Raw genomic sequence first — 11,039 nt, 5'->3', positions numbered from 1 at the left:
TTTACTAGTCATGGTCGACGTCTGCACACGCTTCACTGTTCTACGCGCCATTCCCGACAAAACACAAGAAACCATTACGAGCGTCGTTGTCGACGTATTCTGTAACTATGGCTTTCCGCGGTTTTTGCAATCTGACCATGGTACGGAATTCGTGAACCAACTGATGAAAACGATAGAAGAGAAAGCAGGGTTCTCTCATCGCCTAGTCACGAAGTTTCACCCTAGAGCCAATGGCTTAGCCGAACGCCACGTACAAACAGCGGTCAACATGCTACGCAAAATGATCAAAGGCGCTATACGTGATTGGGATATGTACGTCCCGGTGTCACAACTCGCCATCAACGCCAAACTAACAGAGCTACATGGGTCCTCACCTTACACTCTAATGTTTGCACGAGCAATGAATGGTTTTGAAAATTATGCCAACGATGATGTTCTGAGGCCAATGACAAATGATGAGCTATTAGGACGCATTGAAGAAATGGCAGGTGTTGTATTCCCAGCTATCGCTGAAAGAGTACAAGCCAAAAACAACTTAAAGAAGGGCAAGTTTGACAAAAAGTACAGATTAGTAAAATTTCCCACGCACAGCAAAGTGATGATTAGGGATATGAAACGCGGTGGGAAATTAGCTCCAGCTTATGAAGGACCATACACCGTAGTCAGGGAAACAAAAGGCGGATCATACGTTCTTATGGATGAACAAGGACTTTTAATGCCTAGAGACTTTCCTCCTTCACAACTCAAGTTAATTTCCGAAGACGAAATTGTTTCACTTGATGAGATACGCCAAGAAGGAAAAAATTGGTACACTGTTCAAGCAGTAGTAGACCACAAAGAACTGTCAGGTGGAAATTACCTATACAGAATTCGATGGGAAGGCTATGATGAAAAAGATGACAGCTGGCTCCCTCCTGATAAGTTCAGTAGCCCACAGCGCATAGCTGAGTACTGGACGCGGCTTGGTACTGTTACACCAACAATGCAGAACAAAGCAATAACTGCTTCTGCACAACCATCCAAACGATCCGCACGATCGACACGATCTACATCGAAACGTGGTACTGCAACGCGGCCCTCAACGTCTACACGTCCATCACGTCAAAGCAAACGCTTAAAAGCTCGCCGTTATGAAGTTTTAAACTTCCATTAGTTCTCAAGACAAACGGTTATAATCTAACCTGGAAGGGGGTAATGTGGTAAACCACACTACTTTGAGATTGATCCGGACAACTCAACCCGCTCCGCCGTCTTCGTAACCATTAGAACGCAGTAGAGAGAACACCACACACACGGATGAATCAATTATTACATAATTAGCACCATATCGATAATCTCTCAAACATGGATTACCAATCGAGAATAACTCAGGACCAACCATTGTATACACATTGTCCTATTCTCGAGTTAGTCAGCACTTCCTTTGAATCTAGCTTATCTGAGTTGAGCGAAGTGTACCTGTCAAAGAGCGGATACCAATTCCAGCACTGACAAAGGTGAGACTTCGCCAAACAAGGAACACACTGATCATAGCAAAGATGACTCTTTACAATCGGAAGACAATGTCCATTATCATGGCCGACAAACTCAACCTTCCCATCCTTCTTCATCTTTGAAACATCCGAAATCCGGCATGTCCGCGATCCATTCATCAGTTTATCCAGACGGAAGTCTAGACACCATCTTCAACAGTATATAAAGGGTTGTGAATTCATTCAATAAAGATCATCTCATATTTGACTCTCACTGTATTTTCATATTGTCTCTTATTCAATCTTTTTACTCTATCCACAACCCACGTTTATCACAAACGGATCTGACCTACAAAGAGCATGTCCGGCATGCATGTATATGGTAAGTTTGTGCTGTGTTGAAGTTGTAGCACTATCGTGTTAATATATTGAGGTGGCAATCATCTACATCCTACTAGTCTGGTCCCAAAATTGTCGCTGCAGACAGTAACATGCAACTACGACGCTTTGCGAAAACGAAGGACCCAAAAGACGTCGCATTTACTGATCAAGAAGAAGTGGATTGGTATTGGGTTAAAGATAACCAAGTCGTCCAATACCGTAACGCAGTAAGTTTTTACTTGTCAGATGACAAGAAGCATCATTCTTTCAGTTCCAGCTTAAAATGTATTGTTATCTGTGGTTAGGCAACTGATGGCTGTAGCGCGTGGCAAGCTCTCGAGAAGGGCCGCGGGCGTACCGATCATCTAGATCAAAATGGTGCATTTGCATGCACTTGTGGCCATGGCCTTCCTCTGGCCATTACAGACATTACAACGCCTGGTGAACAGTAAGTCAATCTTATTATTATGGCGACATTATTCAGAGTTCAGATCTCTGATCTATTAACTGTTAGATTCACCTACGTCCTCAGTTGCTTGAAAAAAGTAACTGAGATGCCATTATACAGATCGAACATTCGCATTATATATAACGTCGGTTGCAAAATTAGAAAAGCATTACAGGTTGGTTCTATAAATCACTTTTAGTATTAGATCAAATGCAGAGATACTCATGTCTCGTTATTAGGAATCGTTGGATTGTATTAAGGATGTCCCTATTGCTGTCGGTATATTCCACATCACCGGACATGCCCCACGGTGCCAGATCCACTACCATCCTCGCCTCAAGGAAGGGTGGGGAATACAGGATGGTGAGCATCTTGAACGGCTCTGGTCTTTCCTCAACGGATTTGTTGCCATGACACGCAACATGTCGTCTCTCAACAGACGGCTCACCTTGACTACTGCTCTTGACTTTTACACGCAGCAAAGAACAGACAATATTGGTACCATATTTTATAGCTTTACTGATTCATCGCTCAGAGAATACATTATTTATACTTGTCATTCTAATAGGTGTGAACCTCCGGCGTAAGTATAAACGCGCTTTGGAACTTAAATCCGATGCTTTGAAGACACTTTTGAAAGCCGGTATTCAAGAAGGTGACGAGAATTCTCTTGCATCAATGGCAAGGAAATGGAAGGAGCACGTGGATGAGACGGTTCAGAGGGACACAAACAACACCCGTCAAGGAGGAAGAATTGGTGCCGCCAGTAGGGCTGTGGAGAACCTGCGCCTGGCCATTGGCATCTATGACCTCATAGAGAGAGCCTTTAAACAGCAGGGAAATGGTACAGTGGTCCCCTGCTTTTTGCAGCCCCGCTTTTTACAGATCCTCAGTTTTTGCAGATTTTTTTGGAGCAAACCCGCTCATCACTTAATAAAATTGCAGTTTCCTCACTTTTTGCATTTTACAGGCCAAAAATGGGGACCTGCAATTTTCCGCTATTGACTCGGGAGCCTAGGACACAGAGTCTCGAACCAGTGACATCTACCTTATTTCCATAAAGAGATAATTTTTATTACACAAACTTTTTACAGCTAAAGATACGCGGTAATTGAAGATTGTATGGTCTGGCTTTGCTTTCTTATATCATCTCGAATCTTTCTGAGTTCGTCTCGGACTCTTTGGTGTTCTGGGGCATCTAGAATACTGATAGTTTTTTCTAGAGTTCTGATTTTTTCCCGCATAGTATATACTGGAAGTACCGATTCAGAGTGAGCACCTTGGTCCCCATCATCACGATCATTATCAGCAACATTATCACCTGCTTTTATCTCTTCTTGGAGCACAGATTGAACAATCTCTTCATCGGAAAGCAGTGGATGGACAGCTGCAATTTCCTCAGGTGGATCTGCATCAAAAGTGAAGCTTTCCAGATTTTCAATGCCATAAATGAGGTTCAAGTGATCGTCAATCTGACCAAGAGCTACCTCATCTGCATTATCTGATGCACTGTTGACATTGTCATCAATTACTTTCTCTACTACCCCTGTTTTTTGGTAACAGTTCCTAATGGTGGATTCAGAGACTTTTTTCCAAGCTTGATGGCACCATGCAATTCCGGTCAAAACATTAACATGGAACGTGTTGCCATTATTAGCAGGTAGGCCTTTCTCCAGGCGCTCTTGAATGCTGTTATATGCATGCTCATATTGCAGATTCCTATTACAATAACAGAAATAATAGCCTTAGTATTTCCATCTACAATGCATGCAAGTAGATCACTAATCATCACAAAACATACTTGAAATGTACTTTAAAGCTGCGAATAATGCCGGCATCCAAAGGTTGCATTAATGAAGTTGTATTTGGCGGCAAATACACCAGCTCGATGTTCTTCGGGACATAATCATAGTAGTGACCGGAAAAGTTGTCAAGCAGCAAAGCAATCTTTCGCTTTTGATAGACCATAGAATTGTCTAACATTGTGAGATATTTCTTAAAAATCTCACGGGTCATCCAAGCATTGGCATTTCCACAGTACTTGGAGATATCGATTTTCTTTCTTTGGGCCTATGATTGCGTAAAAGACATTTGTGAGTAAGTCATCAATTTGACCTTGAAGAAGTATCACATACTTGATCAAAACAATTGGCCGCTTTGCCTCGCCAATGAACCAAGGATACCACTTATCAGAACCATCAGCATTCACTGTGAGGACTAATGTCAACCGCGATTTATCCTGTTTGAATCCTTTGAATGACCTAGGTGCAATGGTAGTCACGGGGGCACTTGCGTAGAATACTGCAGTCTCATCCATATTGTAGATGTCTCTTAGGGGATAATTTCTCAAGACTTCCTGGATTTCCGGCAGCTGAGCTTCTGCTAGTGTGACATTAGCAGAGCTTGCTTCACCACTGATTGTTTGCACCTTCAACTTGTAGTGGTTTTGGAAGCGATTTTGCCAACCATTTGAGAACGTCAGTTCGTTGGACGGAATACTCAGTTTGGCTGCAAAATTTTCACCGGCTTTTCTGATAATATCCCAATTGACTGGGATCTTCTCAAAAAATCTTTGCTCTATCCACGTATAGAGGGCATATTCCAATTCCTATTTGTTCTTTATTAATTATATGGATAGCGAAGAAGTATTCGAATAATTTAGACCTACAGGAAACTTTGCACGCGACTTTTGTCTTTTACTACTGTCAACACCCTTCTCTTCATCTCGCTTTCTTTTCATGATCATTCTCGAGATAGTTGTTTCGTTGGGAACATTTTCAAGCTTGTATTTTCCTTTAGCCCAGTCAAGCAATTGGCCATAAGTAATCTTGTGATTTTTTTGCTCTTGAGCAATGTAATGTTGATATAAAGCGTCGTTTTGCTCGTCAGTAAGCTTTTGGTATTTCGCTTTTACCATAGTGGTGTGGAGATGTCGATAGTGCAGTATATAAACATCAAGAGTGAGACGACAGCCTTTTATATAAGAGTTGAGTTATAATAAGTAGCCTCAGCACAGCACCGATATCTTTTAATTGGTTTACTATCATTGACACTTAATTAACATAATAGACTCAGTCTGTGTAACATCTCATACTCATCCTCACTTTTTGCAGTTCCCCACTTTTTGCAGTTTTTTCCACCAAAAACCGCTGCTGCAAAAAGCGGGGGACCACTGTACGTATCGATGATCCCTTCATCACATACGTTAGAAAATTTAATATGCAATAATAATATCTTGTAGGCCACAACCGAACCCAAAATCTAGCAGGGCAAAGAAAAGCCGCCCGTGCTCAAGTCGAAAAACAATTCAATAACTATCTTGAAAAGCTTTCAGTGGGTCCACTTTTCGGTAAGGACGTTTTTAAAAAATCTTTGTACACGTACACCTAGATCTGTTACTAACATGACAAACATAATAACAGGCTTCGAGCTTTATCCCGACTCTAGCACAGTGCTGAGAAAAACAGCCACTTTCGTTTCCGTTGTAACATTATTTTGCCTGTGGAAACTAATACACCGTATGACGCGTTTCACGGTTTAAGAAGAGCAAACGAAGAGCTTGAGCTGCTGAAGGTGAGAACTGTGATGAAAGATTAGTTACATAACGTTGTTTCTAATATGCAAACAACAACAAAAAAGGACGAAGCCTCTTCGGTGATCAAGTTCGGCCATAACGTTATAAGTAAGCTTCAAGAGGCCATTGCATCTGTGCCCGAAATTGTACGAGCACCTTCGAACACAGAATCTTGGCAAGAAAAGCAAGGCATGAGTAAGCTTTGGAAGCAAAAGTTAGAGCGCGCAGAGGCGTGGATGGAAGAGCAGCAACGACTTCTAGGCAGAATTGCCAATGGATCAGCTTCCATTGATCCTGATATGTTGTCCAGAGGTGCGTCAGTAGTGGTACGAGGTGTTCAGCAGGATGGCGAAGAAGATGACGATGACGAAGAAGGTGGACAGGAGACGGAAGAATTAGCGCCTGACATAGAGGCAGAGAATGACGACGACGACGAGGAGTTGATCGACGATAATGACGACATGTTCATGAACATGTTTCCTGTGGATGAAATCCCGGTATAGAAATCAAGTAAACTTTTTCAACAAGAAAGATCAACAGAAACTACTGTCATTATGTTAGATATTTCATGAAAGGTTAAACCGATTGAAGCTCGCCACTCCGTCTGCAACCAACGTAGTAATCGGTGCATTTACATCACTGTTGAAAACAAGCTGCATAGGCACTACATACCGCTTACACATGTAAGTGTGCAATCTATACTAAGATGTAGAGCTCATATCAGATTGTTTAGATATCAAAAGAAAGGCTATGGTAAGATCATTGAGCTTTATTCCAAATTTTGGCACTATCTACTGCTGATAGTTTGAAAGGAAACTGACATTTCGTGAACTGAGTACATAAGCGTTTTTAGATATGTACAGTTTGTTATTTAATGTTCCTTCAGGGTAGGAGCACACCATTAGGTGATCTGTTTATAGGACTGAGAAGGTAAGTGGATAACAGGAACTCGCACCAAAGCATTACAGATCGCAACGATCAGATTATCTTCTTCAGTACCCCTTGTTTAAGTACATATTGAAGTCGGTAACCGTAAAAATGTACACACAGTCATAACATGTACATAACGCTATGCATGTACGAACTAGTTCGCCATAGAGTGCACATTGCCTTTGCAGTCTTTCTTATGTTCATCTTTACCTACAATGTTTAGTTCTTACCTTATATCCCTTTTCATATATCAACTTGATCATTCTATATACGATATACCAACCTGGCAATAGATGGCCGCAGTAACGATTAGAAGAATAATAAAGCCTATAACTAAAATATAAAATCTTTCGCTCTTTTTTCTACTTCCTCAATTATCGTCGTCATCACTGTACTCCCTACTCTGTCCGTCACCACTGCTGCTACCGTCTTCACCATACACACCATGTTCTTCAGTACTACTATTACTACTATCTTGCTCTGTCTCTTCCTCATCTCCTCCAGCTCCTTCTTCTGCATCTGAATCTGGGCTTTGCTTGCTAAGGAGTCTCGCCCACTTTCGTACTCTTGGCTCATATCTTGCATAAACTAACGACGAGTCGTCGCCGTCATCGTCAGTGATATTAGCACGCTCTATGCCGCAGTCGACATTGACGCGCTCCAGCAACGGGCATCCAATCCAGCGGAATGCACGGAACATTGGGCCATAGTTGGCAAGGAACTTGGGTGCCTTCTTCTCCAGTGCAATTCTGACCGCGTCATTAACGACCAAGGCTTCAGTGGGCGATAGCCGGCCGTAGGCACTGCACGCATTCTCCATTATCATGTTCCCAAAGAAGTGTTTGTACGTCGGGTTGAAGAACGACCGTCCTTCGAAGGCACAAATGCTGTAAGTGGCATACTTCCAGCAATCGCCAAAGTTTTCATGACTTTCCATGATTGTCGGCTCGAATTCAATCTGATCGATTGTTGCATCGACATATTCAAACATTTGAAGGTATCTGTGAAGCTGTTTATCCGCACTAACCAAGCAATTGAGCTGGTACAGATGTTTCTTCGCAGCTTTATCCCGGGTTTTGCCTTTAGATCTTTGTGCGTTGGTGCGAGCGCGCTTCCTTTCATTTTCTTGCTTATTTAGAATTCGCACCGCTCGTGATACTGTCCTTTTTGGTCCAGGCTTGACAGGCTTGAATCGCACCTTATGGATATCAACCAGGTGCAGCTTATAAGTGTTATCCGCCGCAAACTGCGTGGAACACTTGATGCAGTAGTTGTACAGCGGGTATTGCGCTGGCCTGTATTTGTCGGAGTACCACGTTTCTGTTGGCATGCCAGGTGTCATGGAGGCGCGGCGCGGGCGACACTGAGGCAACGTGGGCTGGGGTGGGGGTGGCAAGGGTGGAGTATTGAAAGTGGAGTCGTTGAGCGCTTTCATGTTACTGCTTATACATTAGCAATCAATACCATTATAAGTCATTCTTTATACTAATTGTCAGGATAAACATACGTAGGAACAGTAGCGGAGGACATAGCTTCGACTTTCAGCAGGGAATGCGATATAAAGGATTGAGAAGGATATCAGCTCCTAAACGAAAACGCTGATTAAATACAAAAGTCTGTACCAGCTCCGAATGAAAGCTACAAACTTTGTTCACGCTTATCATATCCTTTTTCGGAAAATGAAAGAAAACCGTACCGATTCATCGCAAGAACATAAGTATCCGGCTCAACCTGTTTGTCGATGTGAAACGAAACGAAGAGATAGCAATATAGAAAAAATAAGGAGTCTAGTAAAATGCCGTCAATGGTAAATTACAATGTATAATGGTAGTTAGTGCGATAAAATACATATACATATCTGTTCACCAGTTTTGTCCGGGCCAGAAGCGTCTGGCATGGTTGCAACGTAGACAGCTGCATCTGCTTCTGTTGCAACCAGAACACGCCTTTTATGACGCCGTAGCCTGAGCAGTTAGATGTTACTACTAAGCACCATTATTCGCACGTATCGCATACTCTGTGATAGTACTTTTATTCTTCTTTATTTTCCTCAAGGTTTTTTCATATCACTTTACTAAACAGGATCGGACTAGAGCGACTATGTTCTATATTAGACACAGTGCTCACATGAGTCATTTTTCTTTCCATTAATAAACTATATTTAATCTACTTTTTACTCCTAGTAACTAGGTAGACGTTTGATATGTTTATTCATCAATATAATTAATTTACTGTGGCAAAGTCTCTTAGACAGTAAGTAGGTACGATTGTTGGCATGGCATTCACTTTTCAGATATATATTACCATTTTCCAATTAGTCAATTTAGTAGATTGAGTAAAAGTACTTTCTTTGCGATCGATGTTAGCGATACCATCAACTATAGCTATAATAATGTTGTAGAACTTCACAATGTGCATGATGCTGCATGAAACTAATGTTATTTCTTTTATTTTTCGATAAGAGGTGTTTGACCGCTTCGTTGCTTATATTACATATTCATTATTTTTCTTTATAACAAAATCCTTGCGCAACTTCAAGCAGCTTATTTCAGTCGATCAGAAAACTTCTGATGTAATGTGAGCGCTATATATGCGGTAATCTAGTGCTTAACTAAGTTTCAAACATCCTCCTCAAGCTACAGTATTAGATACAATTTGTTGCTGGAATCGTAGACCTTTTGCATAATTTGAGTAAAAAATCATTATAGATGTTTTAGAAAGTTTCAAGTCGACTGAAACGATGTCTATTAGCTATATATGTAGTATGGTAGGTTTATTTCCTGCTATTGCTTTAGCTTACATTGTGAGACGCAACTGCCTTAGAATCGCAACTGTGCACGTCTATCTGTCCTGGTTGCAACTATGACAGATCGGTGTACTAGGTTGAAACGCAGTAAAACTACATGTCTATCTGTCCCGGTTGCAACTATGACAGATCGGTGTACTAGGTTGAAACTAAGTAAAACTACATGTCTATCCGTCCTGGTTGCAACTATGACAGATCGGTGTACTAGGTTGAAACGCAGTAAAACTATATGTCTATCCGTCCCGGTTGCAACTATGACAGATCGGTGTACTAGGTTGAAACGCAGTAAAACTACATGTCTATCCGTCCCGGTTGCAACTATGACAGATCGGTGTACTAGGTTGAAACGCAGTAAAACTACATGTCTATCTGTCCCGGTTGCAACTATGACATATCGGTGTACTAGGTTGAAACTCATTAAAACTACAACATCTGTTATGGTTTCTAAGTAGGTTAAACTATCTGTCATGATTTCCATCCAAGTATAACAAATCGCTTCAGCATCCGATATTTTTAGATGCGAGTAGATAATTGATGCTTATGTATCGTTTCTGAGTATACTTATTTGTATTGGAGAAGGTACATTCATCTGTCTTACTAGTTGCAACCTGACAGACAGATGGGCTAGGTTGCAACTGATTAAGCAAAGTCTTCTGCCACGCTTTCAATCGGACGTATATAGCTATCTTGATATGGCCTCAACCCAAGTATAAAGAAGATGACTGTAGTAGTAGTGCTTCTACAGATGATATGACTAAAAAGACTATTTCAGTGCATCATTGTTTCAAAAGATTCATATACATGGTTGTAACTAGGTCTGTTGGCCTGTCATGGTTGCAACTATTCCAGACGTGTCGCACCAGGTTACAACGCAGCAATTAAAAGTATCTGTTTATCATGGATCTTACTCGCATGGTTGCAACTAAAGTCTAATTATAACACTTAGCATAGCTCGATTTGTATTTTGCTGGACAGTATCAATAACGTGTATTGAATACAATCGGTTCATGGATAAAGTACAGCATTTAAGGAGTACACTGTACTTTGATGCGCCAATTAAAAAAAAAACATGCCAAATTTATATTTATTGTCATAACAGAGAAAGAAATGTAGCATACATAGTGCTTACGATTAATGGGCAGAGAGTTACATTACTTTAACTAATGCTGTGCTCTACATTCAGTGCGCAAATGAGGAGATCACCAAGGATACCGGTTCTCTTTTCCTTTTTACTCCAAATGTTGTACATGTTGGAAAGACCTACCATGTTTCTGTTATTGTACTCTACATCATTATGTTTGTGTAAATGTGTTCTTTCGCATTGTGACCATGTATTCGATTTTAGCAGCAAGCGCCATCGGTAACCCATTAATGCTTACGCACATTCAGCAATGAAATCCTCGGCAGCAACAGAGCTCCTTTAAATTG

At 41.2% G+C, this 11,039-nt stretch overlaps 3 protein-coding genes across 3 annotated transcripts; 2 read left to right on the top strand and 1 right to left on the bottom strand.

Moving 5' to 3' along the window:
• Nucleotides 1–1,832: 1,832 nt before the first annotated feature.
• On the top strand, nucleotides 1,833–3,306 carry BDB00DRAFT_880255 (uncharacterized protein; the record flags this gene model as incomplete). Its single annotated transcript, XM_053127976.1, has 7 exons — nucleotides 1,833–1,847; nucleotides 1,931–2,080; nucleotides 2,159–2,301; nucleotides 2,368–2,398; nucleotides 2,541–2,799; nucleotides 2,870–3,145; nucleotides 3,272–3,306. The coding sequence occupies 7 exons, from the start codon at nucleotides 1,833–1,835 to the stop codon at nucleotides 3,304–3,306; spliced, it is 909 nt and encodes a 302-aa protein (XP_052972331.1).
• Nucleotides 3,307–5,919: 2,613 nt separating this feature from the next.
• Nucleotides 5,920–6,378, top strand: BDB00DRAFT_880253 (uncharacterized protein; the record flags this gene model as incomplete). The annotated part of the gene is made up of 1 exon (XM_053127975.1): nucleotides 5,920–6,378. The coding sequence occupies one exon, from the start codon at nucleotides 5,920–5,922 to the stop codon at nucleotides 6,376–6,378; it is 459 nt and encodes a 152-aa protein (XP_052972330.1).
• Nucleotides 6,379–7,164: 786 nt separating this feature from the next.
• Nucleotides 7,165–8,141, bottom strand: BDB00DRAFT_863320 (uncharacterized protein). Its single transcript, XM_053126121.1, has 2 exons — nucleotides 7,779–8,141; nucleotides 7,165–7,751 (listed from the first exon to the last, which is right to left on the bottom strand). The coding sequence occupies exon 2, from the start codon at nucleotides 7,740–7,742 to the stop codon at nucleotides 7,176–7,178; it is 567 nt and encodes a 188-aa protein (XP_052972329.1). The 5' UTR covers nucleotides 7,743–7,751; nucleotides 7,779–8,141; the 3' UTR covers nucleotides 7,165–7,175.
• Between the last annotated feature and the right edge of the window lie 2,898 nt (nucleotides 8,142–11,039).

Source organism: Zychaea mexicana, assembly GCF_025766255.1.
Source record: "Zychaea mexicana strain RSA 1403 chromosome Unknown BDB00scaffold_227, whole genome shotgun sequence".
Classification (NCBI taxonomy): Eukaryota; Fungi; Mucoromycota; class Mucoromycetes; order Mucorales; family Lichtheimiaceae; genus Zychaea; species Zychaea mexicana.
The sequence above is the reverse complement of the archived record's forward strand: the minus strand, read 5'-3'. Positions and strand labels throughout refer to the sequence as shown.

Excerpts from the sequence above, each read along its gene's own strand:
- BDB00DRAFT_863320 (XM_053126121.1), bottom strand. The coding sequence starts at position 7,742 with ATGGAAAGTCATGAAAACTTTGGCGATTGCTGGAAGTATGCCACTTAC.